The sequence below is a fragment of the Hemitrygon akajei genome, chromosome 1, assembly GCF_048418815.1.
Source record: "Hemitrygon akajei chromosome 1, sHemAka1.3, whole genome shotgun sequence".
Lineage (NCBI taxonomy): Eukaryota > Metazoa > Chordata > Chondrichthyes > Myliobatiformes > Dasyatidae > Hemitrygon > Hemitrygon akajei.
The window spans coordinates 187813135-187833661 of record NC_133124.1 but is presented as its reverse complement, the minus strand read 5'-3'; the positions used below and the strand labels follow the sequence as shown (position 1 = coordinate 187833661).

The 20527-nt window shown below is 44.3% G+C and overlaps 1 protein-coding gene and 1 long non-coding RNA gene across 6 annotated transcripts in view; both read right to left on the bottom strand.

Moving 5' to 3' along the window:
• Nucleotides 1–1666: 1666 nt before the first annotated feature.
• Nucleotides 1667–10674, bottom strand: LOC140738559 (uncharacterized). 2 transcript variants are annotated; one of them, XR_012101404.1, is made up of 3 exons: nucleotides 10216–10674; nucleotides 5618–5727; nucleotides 1667–1981 (listed from the first exon to the last, which is right to left on the bottom strand). It is a non-coding gene; the product is annotated as an uncharacterized lncRNA (long non-coding RNA). The 2 variants fall into 2 exon arrangements; XR_012101402.1 differs by lacking the exon at nucleotides 1667–1981 and adding an exon at nucleotides 4489–4738.
• A 4967-nt stretch (nucleotides 10675–15641) lies between these two features.
• ikbkb (inhibitor of nuclear factor kappa B kinase subunit beta) overlaps nucleotides 15642–20527 on the bottom strand; it is a 155302-nt gene continuing 150416 nt past the window's right edge. For all 4 annotated transcript variants that reach the window (XM_073056590.1, XM_073056607.1, XM_073056599.1 and 1 more), the window contains exons 21-22: nucleotides 18547–18646; nucleotides 15642–16142 (exon numbers count right to left, since the gene is read on the bottom strand). In XM_073056590.1, coding sequence (XP_072912691.1) covers nucleotides 16110–16142; nucleotides 18547–18646 — 133 coding nt within the window. In that variant the 3' untranslated portion in view covers nucleotides 15642–16109. The remainder of the gene's footprint in view (nucleotides 16143–18546; nucleotides 18647–20527) is intronic.

Below are 20527 nucleotides of genomic sequence, written 5' to 3'. Positions count from 1 at the left end.
CTTTTTCCTATGTACCTGCATATAAGTTTTCACTCTTGTGTTCCACTATCATATAAAAACTTGGCTAGTAATCAGGACACAAGAACACAGGAAGGAAATTTACTGCAACAAGTTACCACATAGCATTTTTTAAAGAAAGGTGACAATGTATGCTTCCTGCTCTCGTAATGCTACTAAGCTTATGTGGAATTTTGTTATACTAGTGAATGTAGCTTCTAACACTTAGGTTGCACATTCAAATAGCAGATTCCAAAACAACCTACAGCTTCAGATATGTAAAATGAAAATAGAAATATATGCATTTTGCTCTGGGATCACTATTTTAGGTTCAGTTCGCATTTGGTTATAAGTACAACTGCATATAACTTTTCAAACTTAATTGCCACTGTCTTATAGATCTTTGAATAGAAATCAACATCAGTGGATACATAAAAGACAGTTGTTTACAACAGATTACCAGACAGCACTTGTTGAGGATGGTGGCCATTATGCCCCCATAATACCCCCTTAGCTGGTGTGCAATTTTGTAATTCTACTGAAAATGTAACTTCGCGTCTTCAGCGTGGGATTCACAAAATAGAATTGTTTAAAACAAGATTTTGAGTAAAATGGAAATGTGCGTTTTTTTTCGCTCTGGAAGCACTACGTTAGATCCTTTGCATATTCTGTTATACAACTGCATGTAAATTTTCAGACTTAAAGTGCCACTATTGGGGAGGAAGCATTAAGAAGAGGGACGCCTCACGTCTTAATAAGCTGGTAAGGAAGGCGGGCTCTGTCGTGGGCAAAGTACTGGAGAGTTTAACATCGGTAGCTGAGCGAAGGGCGCTGAGTAGGCTACGGTCAATTATGGATAACTCTGAACATCCTCTACATAGCACCATCCAGAGACAGAGAAGCAGTTTCAGTGACAGGTTACTATCGATGCAATGCTCCTCAGACAGGATGAAGAGGTCAATACTCCCCAATGCCATTAGGCTTTACAATTCTACCGCCAGGACTTAAGAACTTTTTAAAAGCTATTATTAATGCTTTTTGAGATAGTGATTTAGATGCATATCATTTTTTTTACTGAGTTAAGTATTGTATGTAATTAGTTTTGCTACAACAAGTGTATGGGACATTGGAAAAAAAGTTGAATTTCCCCATGGGGATGAATAAAGTATCTATCTATCTATCTATCATCTATCTATCAAAATTCAGGACCATAGGATTCATAAAATAAAGTGTGCATTGAAACGGGCTGTTTTTGGCAAAGGTGCATTCCGAAAGGGGGTCGTTCAAAAGTGAAATTTGAGAATGCAAAGCTTGTGTATGCTGTTGTGAGTGTGAACAAACTCACTGGAGGAACACTGAAACTGGTGGATATAGAAACCCTTATTCAGCAAAACGACCAACAGCCATCATACGCGAGACACACGTAGAAGAAGAGGCCTGCCAGACCCAATATTACATGACATTTTTATGTGCTAAAGATCAAAGGTAATGGCAGGACAATTCTATAGTTACAATATGTCGACAATGCTTCCTTTGATTTACATATAATTTTCAAACACCTGTTAAACGGATTAAAAAGGACCAGCAGAAATGGACACACCGGGTGTCTGAGTCTTCCGTTATAAACTCTATTTTATTAATAACTATGTGTTAAAGTAATATAAAACAAGTTAGCAGAGTATATGCATATATAAGTGAGTAAATAAAGTTCCCAAGCTTCTCCCAGATCAGGTGATAAATGATACAGTCTTACGGTGGTATGGTAAGTAGTCAGTTCAGTTCTGCAATTTGAGTGGAGTCTGAGAGAGAGAGAGAGAGTTGTTTTGTTTTCCCAGTGCCGCTGCCGATGAATCCTCCTGGTCGAATCTTCCGAAACTTACAGTCACCGACTGTGACCACAAAAAGAGAATGCCGTTTTCACGTGGTCCCGCTATCAACCCAGGCAAGGGTCAAACACACCGACAGCGTTCCATCCGTGTTCACTCTGTATGGAAGGCAAGTGCAGAATAGCAGAGATATTTAAATAATCTTTAACACAAGTGAGTTACTGAGGGATTGAAGGATAGCTATTGTCCCGCTGTTTTAAAAAGGCTCTAAGAATAAACCAGGAAATTTATAGGCCAGTGAACCTTGCATCAGTATTGCAAAAGTTACTGGAATTTTGTTGTACGACTGAATGTAACTTCTAAAAGCTTAGGTTGCACATTGAAATAACTGATTTTTATACACTCTACAGCATGGGATCCATGAAATAAAATTGTTTAAATCAGGCTATCAATCAGTGTCTTCATGGAAATGTGTGCATTTTTCTCTGGAATCACTGCTTTAGATTCTTTGTACATTTTGTTACACAACAGCAAATAAGTTTTCATACTTATGTGCCATTGACATAAATCCTTGAATCAAAATCAAGATATGATTCATAAAAGAAAGTTTCCAACAAGTTACCACACAATACTTGTTGAGGATAATGGCAATGCACGCATTCTCATTCAGCTATGGGAAATTATATTACTGAATGTAATTTCTAAGGCTTAAGTGGCATATTCAGATGACTGATTCCAAAACACTCTACAGCATGCCATCCATAAAATTAAATACTATATAACAAGTTACCAGTCTGTGTTTTTGAGAACAACGGAAATACATGTTCTTTCTTTTTGCTCTGGAAGCACTACATTACATTCCAAGAGACCATAAGACCACAAGTTTCCAAGTTTTGTCTCAACCCCAATCGCTTGCCTTCTCCCTGTATACCTTCATGCCCTGATCAATCAAGAAGGCATGAGCCTCCATGAAGACTTGGCCTCCGTGGCAAAGAATTCCACAGATTCACCACACTCTGGCTAAAGAAATTCCTTCTCATCTCTGCTCTAAAAGAACATCCCTCTATCCTGAGGCTGTGTCCTCTGGTTTTAGACTCTCCAACCAGAGGAAGCATCCTCTCCACATCCACTCTATCAAGGCCTTTCACCATTCGATAGGCTTCAGTGAGGTCACCCCTCATCCTTCTGAATTCTAATGAATACAGGCCCAGAGCCATCAAATGCTGTCAAAATGACAAGCCTTCAATCCTGGCATCATTTTCATGAACCTCCTTTGAACCCTCCAATTTTAGCACATCCTTTCTGAGATAAGAGGCCCAAAACTGCTCACAATACTCCGTGAGGCCTCATTAGTACTTTGTAAAGTCTCAATATTACATCCTTGCTTTTATATTCTAGTCTTCTTGAAATAAATGCTAACATCACATTTGCCCTCCTCACAACAGACTCAACCTTCAAATTAACCTTTAGGCAGTGAAAAGAGGAGTGACATTTACAATTTTCCAGCTTTCCAGAACCATTCCAGAATCAAGTGATTCTTGAAACATCATTACCAATGCTTCCAGAATCTCTTCAGCCTCCTCTCTGGGGTGTACACCAGCTGGTTCAGTCCTTTCAGTTTCCCAGGAACCTTCTCTCAAGTTATGGTAACTTCATACACTTCATGACCCCTGACACCTGGAGTTTCCACCACACTGCTTGTGTCTTCCACAGTAAAGCTGAGGCAAAATATTTAGTCAGTTCATCCACTATTTCATTGTCCTCCATTTCTAGACCTCCAGCATCATTTTCCAGTGGCCCGATATCCACTCTCACCTCTTTTTAACACAATCTATCTGAAGAAACTTTTGGAATCCTTTTTAATATTATTGGCTAGATTTCTTTTGTATTCCATTTTTACCTTCTCAATGACTTTTTTAGTTGCTTTCTGTTGTCTTTTTAAAAGCTTCCCGAACATCTAACTACCCACTAACCTTTGCTCTATTATATGCCCCCTCTTTGGCTTTTATGTTGGCTTTGACTTGTTGTGTCATCTTGTCTTTCGAATACTTCTTCCTCTTTGGGATGTATATATTCCATGCCTCCTGAATTGCTTCCTGAAATTCCAGCCATTTCTGCTCTGCCATCATCCATGCCAGTGTTCTTTTCCAATCAATTCTAGCCAACTCCTCTCTCATGCCTCCATAAATACCTTTACTTCACTTTAATACTGATATATCTGACTTTAGCAGCCCCTTCTCAAATTTTGGGTTATTTCAAGCATATAATGATCACTTGCTCCTAGTCCTGACGAAGGGTCTGGGCCCAAAACATCAACAGTGCTTCTCCTTATAGATGCTCCCTGGCCTGCTGTATTCCACCAGCATTTTGTGTGTGTTGTTTGAATTTCCAGCATCTGCAGATTTCCTCGTGTTTGCACTTGCTCCTAAGGGTTCTTTTACCTTAAGCTCTCTAATCAACCCTGGTTCATTACACAACACCCAATCCAGAATAGCTGATCGCCTAGTGGGCTCAACCACAAGTTGCTCTACCAATGTTTTGATAACAAACTCTGCCATCTTTATCAGGGGTGATGCCTGGGCATGTCTAGTCCGGTGGTATTTATAACCTGTCATCTGTCCATCCTGATTGGTTAGTCCTCATCCAATCAGGATTCTTGGTGGGACAGCATGTACAGTATGTGTGTATACATTTAGCTGTAACTTGGTTGAATGACAATAAACTTGATACAGTTTTGTAAATCCTTTATTTTGCTTCCATCCTTGTCTATCTGGGAACAAAGCATTGGTTATGTCTGGAACAGTTCTTCAGGGAGTGGTTCCTGTACTTGTCCCAGACTGGGAACGGAAACAGGCTCAATGCCAGCAGATAGTCACACTTACACCTGGACACGAGGCACAAGCCCTTCTTCGGACCTGAGTGGGAAGTAAGGAAAAGCCAATCATCCAAAGGTTACAATTCCGATGTTCTCTCCTGACACAGTAAGTCATCTGGCCCATTCAGAGGGCAATCCCGATCAAGATTGTCTTTATTTCTTATGTGTACATTGAAAGATACAGTAAATTGTGTCGTTTGTATCAAATCAAATCAGTGAGGATTGTGTTGCATGGATTGTGTATTCCATGCACCCACCGCTCTGTGTAAAATCTTATCTCTGATATCCCCTATACCTTCCTCCAATCACCTTGAAGTTATGCTCTTCATAATAGTAAGCTCTGCCCTGGGGAAATAGTCTCTATCGGTTCCACTCTATCTACGCCCTTATCATCTTGTACACCTCTGATCCTCCCTCACTCCAGACAGTAAAGCCCTCGCTCACTCAATCTTTCCTCATAAGGCATGCTCTCTAATCCAGGCAGCATCCTGGTAAACCTGCTCTGTAAACCTTCCGCACCCTTCAGCTGAGGTGACCAGAACCAAACACGATGTTCTTGGTGTGATGACCAGGGTTTTACAGAACTGCAACATTACCTCACAGCTCCTGAACTCAGCCGCTGATTAATCAAGGCCTATCACACCAGAAGCTGTTTTATTATCACTGACATTTGTCATGAACGTTGTTGTTCTGCAGTACAGAACTATATATAAAATATACTATGCTGTAAATTACAATATTAAAAAAAATAAATGCATGCAAAATGAGAGCAAAGATAGTTAGTGTTCATTGCCCAATCAGAAATCTGATGGTGGTGGGCAAGAGCTGTTCCTGCCACATTGACTGTGCATCTTCGGGCTCCTGTAGCGTGGGTTCCTCAACACTGAATGAAATTGAACGCACAGCAGATGAATCTTACCTGGCAGGCAGTGTACATTCCCAGCAACACAGCTCCACCTGTGATGGGTCGTCCGGTTGTAGTCTTCACCATGTTGTGTCCTATAACAGCACTGATTCTGCAGGCAGCACCTCAAAGCAAACAACAGTGACCTTCACTCAAATGAAACTGTCATTTGTCTACGTTGGAGCATGATGCACCATCAATAACTCACTCTGAGACGTAAGAAGCGAGATATCGGCTTTTATTGACTGGAAGAATGAACAACACTACATCCTGAAGAATGAGGCCGGGCATCAGGCCTCAATCGCCTTTATACAGGGGTCTGTGGGAGGAGCCACAGGAGCAGTCCAGACAGGTATATGTAGTTCACCACAGAGCAATAAGGGAAAAATGACGTTATGCTGGGACAGCAGTACACCTAAACAACAGGGGTGAACAGCAGGTTCCACCTACCATAGAGACATGCACATGTCACGTGTACATCAAGACATAGAGTGAAATGAGTTGTTTGTATCGACGACCAACACAGTCTGAGGGTGTGCTGAGAGCAGCCTGCTAATGTTGTCCCGCTTCCAGCGTGCCTACAATGCACTAATCTGCAAGTCTTTGGGATGTGGGGTGGGGGGTGTCCACAAGGCCAGGGGACAGAACATACAAACTCCTTACAGAGATTGCCAGGAATTGAACCCGGGCTGCTGGTACTGTAAAGTGTGACGATAACTGTTACGCTATGGCTGGGCAGATGGGACAGGCTCAGTCAGTCAACTTGGTCAGCGTGGAAAAGATGCTTCTGTGCTGTAGAACTCTCTGACTCCGTCAGTACGTCGGAACTGACTGCAGGTGTACGGAGAGGTTTTAACAGGAAATGAACTCATTCTCACCTACGGCAGGTTAGGAGACACAATCTGGCAAAGAAGCATTTGGAACGTCCTTGGATGTGGAAAATGCCACAGAATCCAGAACTACCACCATCTATTTTGACAAATAGCCCTTCAGACTTTTATTTTGATAGCGCTGCTGGCTTGAAATTTGAAACTCAGTTGGACCATGTCGGGAGGTTGGGCAGCCATTTTGTGTTTGGTGGAGTTTTTGGGTTGGACTGAACTACAGAAACACAATCCTGTGTATACCTTTCTGTTGTTTGTGCCATCGAAATCATTGTCTGTAAGTGTTGTAAGTGTCTGTCTCGGTGAAATTTTGCATTATTATTACGTAAAAGTGTATTCCTAATTATCAATATAGTGGTTGACCAGCCTTGGTAATTCATGGAATACTAATCTTCTTGCACACTTTAAAACTTCATTTCCTAATGCCGTGTATAATTTTTGGATATTCTACATGCAAGGAGGCAGGGTTTAGGGGTTGGCACAACATTGTGGGCTGAAGGGCCTGTATGGTACTGTACTGTTCTATGTTATGTCTAGCTTTATATATCTCTGTGTTTTGTGACTGTGTGACTTAATCGTCATACGTTTGCTGCATTGAATACTTACTGGTGTTTTTCTGGTCTCTTTCAGATTTACTTTTACTCAGTTCCCTGTGTGAGTGCTGCCCGAGTAAAGCACCCAGTGCTCGGACGCTGTATCCTGATCCCCTGTTCAGCAGGGCGGAGTCTGGCTCACACACAAGGACAGCAGCGTAACCCAGTCACTCAGCAAACTTAAAGCGGAGGTTGACAGGCTCTCGATGAGGAAGAATGTCAAATGTTACGGGGAGAAGGCAGGAGAACGGGGCTGACAAGTCAGCCATGAGGAATGGGGGCCGGATTGATCCTGCTGAAGATGAGCTAGCTGGTTTACAAACAGAGGCAAGATGCAGTGGGGACAGGCTGTCGATAGGGCAACATTGCAGACAACAGGATGAGTAGCAATGTGAAAGGCGGACAAAATCGAAAAGGGTGAATACAGGACTGAATGTACACTGTATACAGAATAAGGCAGATGAATTGTAGCACAGTTACAGATTGGCACCTATGATATTGTAGGCATCACTGAATCGTGGCTGGAAGACTACAGCTGGGAGCTTAATGTCCAAGGATACACATTGTATTGAAAGGACAGGCAGGAAGGCAGAGGGGGTGGCATTGCTCTGTTGGTAAACAATGAAATCAAATCATTAGAAAGAGGTGACATCATTGTGGATAGAGCTAAGGAACTGCAAGGGTAAAAGACCCTATACAAAGACCCTAAACCCCCAAACAGAGGTGAGGATGAGGTCTACAACTTACAGCAGGAGATAGAAAATGCACACCAAAAAGGCAATATTACAGTAGTCACGGGGGACTTCAATATGCAGGTAGATTGGGAATATCAGGTTGGTGCTGGATTACAGGAGGGGGAGTTTCTAGAGCGAATATGAGAGAAGCTCATGGTTGACCCTACCAGAAGATCAACTATTCTGGATTAGGTGTTGTGCAAGGACCCAGAATTGATTAAAGAATTAAGGTAAAAGAACCCTTAAGGTTCAGTGATCATAATATGTTCGAATTACTCTGAAATCTGAGAAGGAGAAGCTAAAGTCAGATGTTCCAGTATTACGGTGGAGTGAAGGGAATTACAGAGCATGAGAGAGGAGTTGGCCAGAATTGGTTGGAAGGTAACACTGGCAGGGGTGACGGCAGAGCGGCAATGGCCGGAATTTCTGGAAGCAATTCAGAAGGCACAGGATAGATACATCCCAAAGGGGAAGAAGTATTCTAAAGGTAAGATGACACAAGAACTAACAAGAGAAGTTAAAGGCAACATAAAAACCACAGAGAGGGCATACTACAGAGCAAAATTAGTGAAAAGTTAAAGGATAGGGAAGCTTTTAAAAACCAACAGAAGACAACTAAAAAAAGTCAGTAAGAAGGTAAATATGGAATATGAAAGTAAGCTAGCCAATAATATTCAAGAGGATACCAAAAGTTTCTTCAGGTACATAAAGTGTAAAAGAGAGGAGAAGGTGAATATTGGACAGCAGGATCACGATGCTGGAGAGATAGTAATAGGGGACAAGGAAATGTGAACAAAGTGAATAAGTATTTTGCATCAGTCTTCACTGTGTCAGGGGTCATTAAGTGTGTGAAGTTACCATAACTAAAGAGAAGATTCTTGGGAAACTGAAAGGTCTAAAGGTGGATAAGTCACCTGGACCAGATGGACTACATCCCAGGGTTCTGAAAGAGCTGGCTGAAGAAACTGTGGACGAATTAATATCAATCTTTCAAGAATCACTAGATTCTTCAACGGTTCCAGAAGACTGAAAAATTGCAAATGTACTCCACTCTTGAAGAAGTGGGGGATGCAGAAGAGAGGAAACTATAGGCCAGTTAGTCTGACGTCAGTGGTTGGGAAGATGTTGGATTAAATTGTTAAGGATGAGGTCTGAGAGTGCTTGGAGGCGCATGACAAAATAGGCCGTAGTCAGCATGGTTTCCTTAAGGCAACATCCTGCCTGACAAATCTGTTGGAATTCTTTGAAGAATTAACAAGCAGGATAAACAAGAAGAATGGGTTGATGTTGTGTACTTGGATTTTCAGAAGGCCTTTGGCAAGGTGCCACTTGCAAAGCTGTTTAACAAACTGTGAGCCCATGGTATTACAGGAAAGATTCTAGCATGGAGTGGCTGTTTGGGAGGAGGCAAAGAGTGGGAATAAAGGAGCCTTTTCTGATTGGCTGCCGGTGACTAGTCCACAGGGGTCTGTGTTGGGACCAATTCTTTCTTATGTTATATGTCAATGACGTGGATGATGGAATTGATGGCTTTGTGCAAAGTTTGCAAATAATACAAAGATAGGTGGAGGGGCAGGTAGTTTTGAGAAAGTAGAGAGGCTGCAGAAGAACTTAGACAGATTAGGAAATTGGGCAAAGAAGAGGCAAATGGAATATAGTGTTGGGAAGTGTATTGTCATTCACCTTGCTAGAAGAAATGAAAGGGTTGACAATTCTCTAAATGCAAAAACTGAGGTGCAAAAGGACTTGGGAGTCCTTGTGCAGCATTCCCTAAAGGTTACTTCTGTCTCTGTGGTGCGGAAACTCCTCATTTGGAGTATTAAGAGTAGTTTTGGGCCCCTTATCTTAATAAGAATGTGCTGAAACTGGACAGAGTTCAAAGGAGGTTCATGAAAATGATTCCAGGATTGCATGGCTTGTCATATGCAAAGCATTTGATGGTTTTGGACCTGTATCCACTAGAATTCAGAAGAACGAGGGGTGACCTTATTGAAACCTATCGAATGGTGAAAAGCCTTGATAGAGTGGATGGGGAGAGAACATTTCCTATGGTGGGAGGGTCTAAGAGCAGAGGACACAAGCCTCAGAACAGAGGAAAGTCCTGTTAGAACTGAGATGAGGAGGAATTCCTTTAGCCAGAGAGTGGTGAGTCAGTGAAATTCGTTGTCCCAAGCAGCTGTGGAGGCCCAGTCATTGTGTATATTTAAGGCAGAGGTAGATAGATCCTTGACTGGTTAGGGCACAAAAGAATAGGGGGGAGGAGGGAGGCAGTATATTGGGTCTGAGGGGGAAATTAGATTAGTCATGATGAAGCTGCAAATTTTGATTCTATGGCCCGATGGTCTTATTCTGGTCAATGGTAAACAGTATCTGATTTTCTCTCCACAGAATAACACACCTACCAATCAGTAACATCCACGGGATTTCCAAACACAAACTTTCTTTTCTCATGCCTGCAGTGGCAACCGTATGGAACAAAGTCAAAATTTGAAATTGTCGCGGCCCGGGCAACACATCATGTATGCAATACTTCCCATTCGCTCGGAGTAATCGTCGGTATCACCTGCACACACAAAGGGGGAAAGATCAGGGAGGCCACGTCTCACCACCAGTTTCATTTTCAAAGACTCCATTATGCACATTACGAGGGATGATTGATAAGTTCGTGGCCTAAGGTAGACGGAGTCAATTTTAGAAAACCTAGCACAGTTATTTTTCAACATCGTCCCCTCCTACATTTACACACTTAGTCCAGCGGTCGTGGAGCATACGGATCTTGGACCTCCAGAAAGTGTCCACAGCGGGGGTGATTGGTAAGTTCGTGGCCTAAGGTAGAAGGAGATGAGTTATACAGTTCTCGTTACATGCACATGCAATTCAACTCTTTGAGTGATTATGCAGAAAGTTTGAAGTTAATAACTCATCTCCTTCTACCTTAGGCCATGAACTTATCATCACCCCTGATGAGTTATTAACTTCAAATTTTCTACATAAAATTTATGTAGAAAATTTACGGAGCAAGAAAGTAGGGAGAGGAAGGGGGCTACCACAGACACGTGACTCGCCTCTAACTACTTCCCCTCCCTCCAGCAGCTTGGAGGAGCAACCACCTCAGCACGGCAGTGTAGTGGTTAGCACAACCCTTTACAGTGCAGCCGACCCGGGTCAGTTCCTGACACTGCCTGTAAGGAGATTGTACATTCTCCCTGTAGACGTGCGTGGGTTTCCTCCCGGTGCCCTGGTTTCCTCCCACAGACCAAAGATGTACTGGTTAGGTTAATTGGTCAGTCTAAATTGTCCTAGGGTTAAGTTGGGAATGCTGGGCAGGGACAGAAGGGCCCATTTTCAGCCCTCAGTATCTCAATGAACAATAAATTCCATTTGGGCAGTCTCCAATCTGATGGAATTAACATTAATCTCTCTAAATTTCATCTATTTTCCCTCCTCCCCCTTCTCTCTTTTCCCCATTGTGGCTCCCCTCTCACCCCTTCCCTTCTCCTCACCTTCCCAGCATCTGGATCCCCTCGTCCTTCCCTCTCTCCTCTCCCATCAGATTCGTTCTTTTACCTCTGCCACCTAATCCCTCCCTTCTTTACACTTCATCTCTCCCTCTCCCCCACCATTCGCCAGCTGGTACTCATTCCCTCCCCCCACCTGATCGTGGCTTCCTCCCCTCCCTTCCAGTCCTGAAGTTTATTCCCCTCCATCGAAAGTTTATTGCCCTCGAAGGATGGGGCCTCACGTGCTGAGTTTGTTGCTCTCATCGGGACATTTGACCCCGGTAGGTTCCCTCCCTGGCAGAGGAGCCGGGACCAAAAATGAGGACACACTCCTTAAGCAGCCACTCCATGAATCGGGGGTCCCTAGCAACGGGGAAACAAACATTCCGGCAACCATGGCAACGGGGAACAGGAATCGGATGTGCCGCGAAATGCGTTCCTTTGCGGCAATACACTAAATATAAATTACAATGAGGATGATGGCCTCCGACTGTCCCGAAGGAGAGTGGGGCACAGGCGTGGAGCCCACTGAGATGCCCCTCTCGGCCTCGCCAGTGTGGTCCAAAGGAAAGCAACGTGCTTGGAACCGGCTCGGCTGCAGGAGGACGTTCAATGATGTCCGGCCGCCGGAGGGGCTCCACTCCGGATTTACTCCCGAGGCTGCCCGTAAGACCGTGGGGCTGTTTACCCGTAGCCGGGGCCAGGCCTCCTTCCGTCCTCGGAGGCTCAGTGAGTGTGTGTACCGGCGGGGAGAGACTCAGCTCCCCTTCTCCCATTGCCAGTGGAAGCTGGAAGTGAGAGCCGAGCACTACCCACTGTACCACACCGACGCGTCGCAGCCACCGTCTGACACACTAATTACAATGAGATGTACATAGTAAAAATAAATAAGTAGTGAGAGAGAAAAATAGTGAGGTCTTCATTGTCCATTCAGAAATCTGACAGTGGATCCTAAGACGTTTGAATTTCTTCAGGCTCCTGTACTAATGAAAAGGGCCTGTCCTGCGTGATGGGGTTCTAACAATGGATGGAGGCATCGTCTGCTGAAGATGTCCTTGACTGTGGGGAGGCTAGTGTTGAGACTGAGCTTTACAACCCTCGACGGTATTCCAGACCCCAGGGCAACGAGGAATGCGAGTATGCCAGGACTGTAGTAACAGGGAACTCCAGCATTCTGTACCCTCGCAGAGGGGCAATGGGTGGCATCCTGGATACCCTCAAAGGGGGCTAATGGTGGCATCCTGGATACCCACGCAGAGGGGCAATGGGTGGCTCCCTGGATACCCTCACAGAGGGGCATTGGGTGACTCCCTGGATACCCTCACAGAGGGGCAACAGGCAGTTCCCTGGACACCACGACAGCAAGGAACACAAGCACGTTGGTCTATGGCAACACAGAAAAGTATCATTCCCGGCGACAGTAACAAAGCTGGGTTGGATATGTAGAAGGGGATGGCAGATATGCCCAGTGCCCCGCTGGGTGCTGTTACCCCTCTGGAGTTTACAAGAACCACGCTGTAACAATCTGAGTCACACAGCGAACCCTGCACTCAGCAACCACCCCCACTCCAGGGTCAACAGCAGACAATGTTTCAGAAAGGTGACGTCCATCACCAGCAACCCCCAGTTCCTTCTTTGCTGCTGTCTTTAGGCAGGAGACACAGGGGCCTGAAGGCCCAGCAACAGCTTCTGGTAATGGAGGCTCCGATAGGCAAGATTGAAAGAGGCTGCAAAGGGTTGTAGACTCGGCCCACTCACAGGCAGAACCCTCCTCAACGTTGAGGACATCTCAAAGAGGCGGTGCCTCAATACAGGCCCACACCTCCTGGAACAGGTCCTCTTCTCATCAAAGAGGGTACAGGAGCCTGAAGACCCATGCCAATCGATCCAGAAGTAGTTTCTTGCCCAGCACCACAGCTTTCTGAACAGTCCTGAATTGAACCCTGTAAACACTACCTCAGTATTCATTTTGGTAACTTACAGTAACTTTATGCCCTTGCACTGTACTGCTGTCACAGAACAACACATTTCATGTCATATAATAAACCTGGAGGACTGTGTATGTGCGTCAGTGAGAGGAAGCTTTCGCCAGGGTTTCTTGCAGCTCATTTTGTCTCCCAGTGACTCAACGTACATCTTCCCCATCCTCCTAACAAGTTGAAGTGTCTGTTTGATGAGTCAGGCTGCTCGATTACACCCAGTGGCCACTGGAACTGTAAAGTGCTGTGCTAACCACGACACTACCGTAGTGGTCAGCAAAACGCTTTACAGTACCAGCAACTTCCCGCCACTGCCTGTGAGGAGTTTATACTTTCTCCATGCGTGGGTTAACCCCGGATGCTCCGGTTAACTCCCACATTCCAGTTAATTGATCATTGCAAATTGTCTTCAGCTAGGGTTAAGTCGGCGTTGCTGGGCAGTAGGGCAGGAAGGGCCTACTCCGTGTGGTATCTTAATAAATAAATAAACCGCATCTCCTGTAGCTGATAGAGTGGCCACCGAGTGTGTGTTCATGGTCTTTGCTGCTGTAGCCCATCCCCTTTAAGGTTCAACACGCTGTACTGCTCGTCTGCAGACCGCGGCTCTAACACGTGCCTATCTGAGTCATCGTCGCCTTCCTGTCAGTTTGAACCAGTCTGGCCATTCTCCTCTGACCTCTCTCGTTATTGCCCACAGAACTGCCACTCACTGGTTGCTTTTTGTACCATTCTCTGTAAACTCTAGAGACTGTTGTGCGTGGAAATCGCAGGGAGATTGGCAGTTTCTGAGATCCTCAAACCACCCCAATCTGGCACCAACAATCATTCCATAGTTAAAATCACTTAGATCACATTCTTTCCCTGTTCTGACATTTGGCCTGAACAACAATCAAATCTCTTGACCATGTCTCAATGCTTTTAAACACTGAGCTGCCGCCACGTGATTGGGTGATTGGATATTTACATTAATGAAGGGTACAGGTACAGCTGATAAAGTGGTCGCGGGGTGCATTAGGAGCTAGCTGGTCACGGAGTGGGGCAGTGAGGAAACACGCCATGCTGAATCTGTCTGGGCCATCAAACAATTATCCACACCAACCCCATGTTTCACTCCTTACAGACAGTGCCGGAGGTTGGAATCGAACCTGAAGCTGTGAGGTAGTAGCCAAGCCACACCCACTGCATCTCTTCTGTCAGCACCCATCGAGCGAGCTCAGTGTGGGTTTAAAATGACCCTCAGCCGAGAGAGACAAATTTATTTATTTAGAAATACAGTGTGGGTTCAGGCCTTCCACCCAACAGCCCACCTATTTAACATTAGCCCAAAAACAGGACAATTTACAATGACCAAGTAACCTACTTACCCCTTTGGACTTTGGACCGTGGGAGGAAACCATTCACAGGGTGAATGTACAAACCCTTTACAGACGGTGCTGGAATTGAACTCCGAACTCTGGAACGGCCCGAACAGTATCGCACTAACTGCTACGCCTTTGTGGTGTCCACAGCAGCGTAGCCAAGTTTAGTCAAGATCTCAGCTCTGATGAACTTTGCTGGAATATGTCACGTATGCCCACGGACATCAGTACTGAGAATTTCACCACTAAGTCAACATTTATTTTCTGTATACAAATAAAATTACTTACTCTGAATCATAATACTCAATCATATTAAGAATAAGGGGTAGGCCATTTAGAACAGAGATGCGGAAAAACTTTTTCACCCGGAGAGTGGTGGATCTGTGGAATGCTCTGCCCCAGAAGGCAGTGGAGGCCAAGTCTCTGGATGCATTCAAGAGAGAGTTAGATAGAGCTCTTATAGATAGTGGGGTCAAGGGATATGGGGAGAGGGCAGGAATGGGGTACTGATTGTGTATGATCAGCCATGATCACAGTGAATGGCGATGCTGGCTAGAAGGGCCGAATGGCCTACTCCTGCACCTACTGTCTATATTAGTGAAGGCTTGAATCATCCACTCTCAGTCTCGGTCTCCTATCGACCCCATAAAAGTTAAAATTTTATGTTGGCACATTATCCAAAAGCCAGCAGAACCTCAGTAATCTGTCCCACAATAAGTGTCCAGGTGTAAAAGCAAGACGTGACTCTATTTGGTTATAAACACCAGAGATTCTGCAGATACTGAAAATCCAGAGCAACCACACACAAAATGATGGAGGAACTCAGCAGGTCAGACAGCGTCGATGGAAGTGAATAAAGAGCCCAAGACCTGATGAAGGGCCGCGGTCCTTTGACCGTTTACTCACTTCCACAGATGCTGAGTTCCTCCAGCATTTTGTATGTGCTGCGCTGTTTAGTCATAACAGCAAAATTTATACAGTTGCACACAGATGGTGTCTCCACTTTAATAAGGCACTTTTAAAGGCATTTTATTTATTCAATAGCAAGTATGCAGAGTATCGATTACGGGCTCCATTTGGCTGCAGTTATGATCATTGGCACCTGGATCATGCTCAAACGAAGCATTTTATTACCAACCCTCCCACAGTATGAGAAATAATCTTCAATCAGATGTCTTCCCTCCTGTGTAGCGCCCCCACCCCACACAAGATGGTCCACGAAACTCGGTGTGGCAAACAGAGCAAGGGCAGAAATAGACAGGGTTGTTCCTTCCTAATCCCGTGAGCACGGAGGGGTTGGGACGTCGGACCAGATAGTCGTCCATCAGGCAGCTCGGTGGTACTGGTCACCGACAGAGGAACGGTGGCTGGTTGGAGTTCTTTCCAAAACGAGGGTCGTTGCATCACACTCACTGATGACGGGAATTCTGCAAGACGTTCAAATCCACTGCCCTCTTCCTCAGTGGCTGGACAGCCAACTCCAATCCAGAGACTAAAAGAAGGATTGAAGCGAGTGAGTAAATCTGACACTTTTAATTGCTACATCAGTTATGTATCTGCAGGGCAAGAACTACAACGGAGTAATAATAATATTATAATACATTAGTACATATCAACAATTTTCTTAAAAATCTTGAAAGTGTCTGAATTTTCGACAGAAGGCAAAACATACCTCTTACCTAGATCACAAATGACCCATCAAAATGTCATCCTATTACTGGTTTACAAACTAGATTTATCATTGTAACATCATGCATCTCGCAACTAATCTCCACTCACTTGTATGCTTACAGAAGAGCAGCAAGGATGCCGTAAAGGTATGAAAGGATGTAAAGCACAACTGATAATAGATTCTGTCATTCTAGATCAGGCAGAAATCTTTCATGTCGCTATACTGACTACCAAAAGGCATTTGCATTTGACTTGGCCCTTCTCTCATGGTTAATAGTTCTTTATATATATATATATATATATATATATACACACACACACACACACACACACACATATATATATATATATATATATATATACACTACACCCAATACTTGTAAAATCCCTTCAACTTCTGATGAAACGTTGGTGTACTATAATCACCTGATCTATTAACAACCAAAAAGAGCAAACACCATTATCAAAACCAAGACATTTTCCAAGATGACCCTAAACCCACTATGTCTAGCTTTGAACCGCTCTCTAATTTACTGAATCGAACAAAAATAAAGTATCAAATCAGAAATAACCAAACAAATTACACCTTGACACACCTATACACGAATAGTATATGCTTGCATGGAGTGCTGAATCTTGTTTTAGTTCATGAAAGTATATCCTTAGAAATTTTATCCGACTGTTGTGTGAATTTTTAATGTCTGATATTCCTCTTCCTTCTTCTGTCCGAGGTCATGTTAATCTAACACATTCAAGTCTACATAAAGTTTTCTAAAATTTGTCATTTCAGTTCTTAATTTTCTTTGAAAATTTTCCAGATTGGTTTCAGACATTGTATCAGGATGAGAGGTGATCTGTACAAGATGATGAGAGGCATTGATTGTGTGGATAGTCAGAGGCTTTTTCCCAGGGCTGAAATGGTTGCCACAAGAGGACACAGGTTTAAGGTGCTGGGGAGTAGGTACAGAGGAGATGTCAGGGGTAAGTTTTTTACTCAGAGAGTGGTGAGTGCGTGGAATGGGCTGCCAACAACGGTGGTGGAGGCGGATACGATAGGGTCTTTTAAGAGACTTTTAGTAAAGGAGCTTAGTAAAATAAAGGGCTATATAGGTAAGCCTAGTAATTTCTAAGGTAGGGACATGTTCGGCACAACTTTGTGGGCCGAAGGGCCTGTATTGTGCTGTAGGCTTTCTATGTTTCTATGCCAAAAGAATACGTTAATATGGGTATAGTGGAAGTGTTTATTGCCTTTGGTATATTTTTACTGTTGAGCTCTGTTTGGCAGATTTTCTTACCTTGAAGTAAAATCTGCCAAAGGTTTTCCCTTTATCATGCTATGATCTATTTTCTTTGCTTGTTGATATCCCAGACACTTGTATGTTTCATATTCATCCATCGGTTGTACTGTATCCTGCTGCTCTGTTTTATATTCTACTAGCTCCATTGCACCTTTCTTTATGTTTATCCAGTCCAAAGTCCACGTTTATATCTTTCGAAAACAGATCTACCATTTGAATTAGTTGCTTTAGCTTTACTGATGAAGGAACATATAATTTCAAATGATTCATGGATCATTCAGAAATCTGACAGTGGAGGGGAAGCTCCTAAAACAGTGAGTGGGTGTTTTTTTAAATTATTTCTGTTTTTGCACTATTTTTAATTTAACAAATTAAAACACATATATTTACTGTAATTAATTTTATTTTATATATTTATCATGTACTGTACTTCTGCCGCTAAGTTAACAAATTTCATGACATATGCTGGTGATATTAAACCTGATTCTGATTCAGGCCCCTACAGGGTCAAAGGGCATGACCTGGGTGGGGAGGGACCTTTAATGATGGGTTCCACCTTCTTGGGGCGTTGTCCCAATTATTGTTTTAACTCCCTCAGAGCTTGCAGTAAAGTTTTGAGCCTGAGTGGAGGTGATGGAATAGCTTTTAGTCATGGTGCCTTGCATAGACGTCAAGCACCTGTTGCTGTAATGCAGGAGAGGTTGGATAGTGAAGGCCTCTCCACACAAAGCCCATTAACACTCCTTACAAGCACATTGGATGGGGGTTGGTGGGTTAGATTCAGAGTAAAGCTTCCTCGACATTCCCCCATCAATCACAGCAAGGGCAAGTTCAGTATGAGACGCGTGCAGGGAACACTCTCCCTCAGAAGAGAACAAAAATGAACAAGGTTGAAAGTAAATGAAAGCGCATTGAGGCCAGTCTCACCTGTAAGGAATTCTCCCGGTCCTGAATTGTCTCCTGCATAGCATTTAGAAGCTGACTGCGATAGTTCTGACTTTCTTCAATCATCAGAAGCGACTCCTCGCTGAAAGAAAAAATGAGAACCTGTATTTCACAATCAATAAATCCAGCTGTCCCCAACCGTCAGTCTGACGCTAGTATTTATCAACTTTGTGCATATAACTGTAATCTGGTTGAATCACTGACCCATGCATAAAATCATTGGACAAAAGCCAGAAGGTGATTAACTTGAACTTTCCAGATGAATTAGAATCGTAGATCACAGGGGCAGACCCTTTGGCCCATCTGCTCCATGCTGAGGGAGACCCCCCGTGAGCGCTGATCCCATTTGCCTATGATTTCCAGAGACTGGCTTTATTTGTCATATGTACATCGAAACACACGGTGACATGTGTTGTTTGCATCAACCGTTAACACAGTCTGAGGCAAATATCACCGTGCTCCCAGGACCAACATAGCATGGCCACAGCTCACTAACCCTAGCCGTACGTCTTTGGACTGTGGGAGGGAACCGGAGCACCCGGAGGAAACCCACACGGTCACGGGAGAACGTACAAACTCCTTACAGGCAGAGGTGGGAATCGATCCCCGATCTTACAACTTGCGCTGTAAAACGTTGTGTTAACCGCTACGCTACTTTGTCACCCGTAGTTGGCGCATATCCCTCCGAACCAGGGGTTCCCAACCTTTATCGTTCCATGGACCCTTACCATGAACCGAGGGGGCAGCCCCTGTGAGCTTTGCTATCCATGTACCTGTCCTTGCAGGAAGTTAAACCATTTAGTGAGAAGACATTTCTGCACAGGCAGGGCAGGCACTTGTACCTCTTCCTCCTTCCCCCCACCTTCTTGCTCTGACCCCAGTCCTGATGAAGGGTCTCGGCCTGAAACGTCGACCGTTTACTCCTTTCCACAGAAGCCTCCTGGCCTGCTGAGTCCCTCCGGCACTTAGTGTGTGTTGAACGAATAAGCCAATGGAGGTAGCAGAGTCGAGAGGAACAAAGTTCAAAATAAATTTATTACCAAAATACACCAATGTCACCATACACAGCCCTGAGGCTCATTGTCTTGCGGGCGTTCACAGTAAATACAGGATCAATGAAAAACCACACACAGCAAAGACAGACTGACTGACAACCATGTGCGAATACTGTAACAACAAATAAGCAATAAATATTGAGAACATGAATGGGAGGTATCAGCAATGAACGGACTGTGTGTTTATGAGTCAACGAACAATCTGCTGCAGGAAGCCAACAGCACGTGTTGGGGGAACTGTCAATGTTAAGGATCGACACTCAGCACCAGGACCCCATATCACGCGTCCTAAAGGAGGAATGTGCCCCAAAATGCCAACCATTCATTCCACCCCACAGAAGCTGCTCGACCCACTGAACTTCGGCAGGCTATTTTTTTGGCCCAGGGTTCAGCCGCCGCAGTCTCTGGCGTCTCCAGTATGCTAACGGCCGGTGTTTCCTGGGGGAGGATCTTTGGACAGCACCAGGGCTGATGTTACAGCCACGGGGACTGAGGTTGAGCTGACCACTCCAGATGATTTGAGTGCAAAATCTCCAGGTGCTGGCAACCAATAATACGAACAGAAAATGCTGGAAACACTCAGGTCGGGTGGCATCCGCGGAGAGAGGCACAGTTCATGTTTTCGGAGACCTGAAGCATCAGTTGTGTTAGCTTTGGCAGATGCTGCCTGACCTGCTGAGTTTACATTTCCCATTTTGGATGGAGCGCAGTCCTACCGGGGATGAACGAGGATTGGGGGGTGGGGGGGGGGTCAATTCTACCACATCAGTGACTGAGGAAGGAGAGAGTGCTTGGTAAAGATTTGAAAAGTACACAATAGGAGAGGGAGTTTGGTGATACTCAAAGTTAGCTGAGAAGATATAAGGTGGTTAGAACAGTTTAGAGTGAGTTACAAAAAGAGAGCAGGT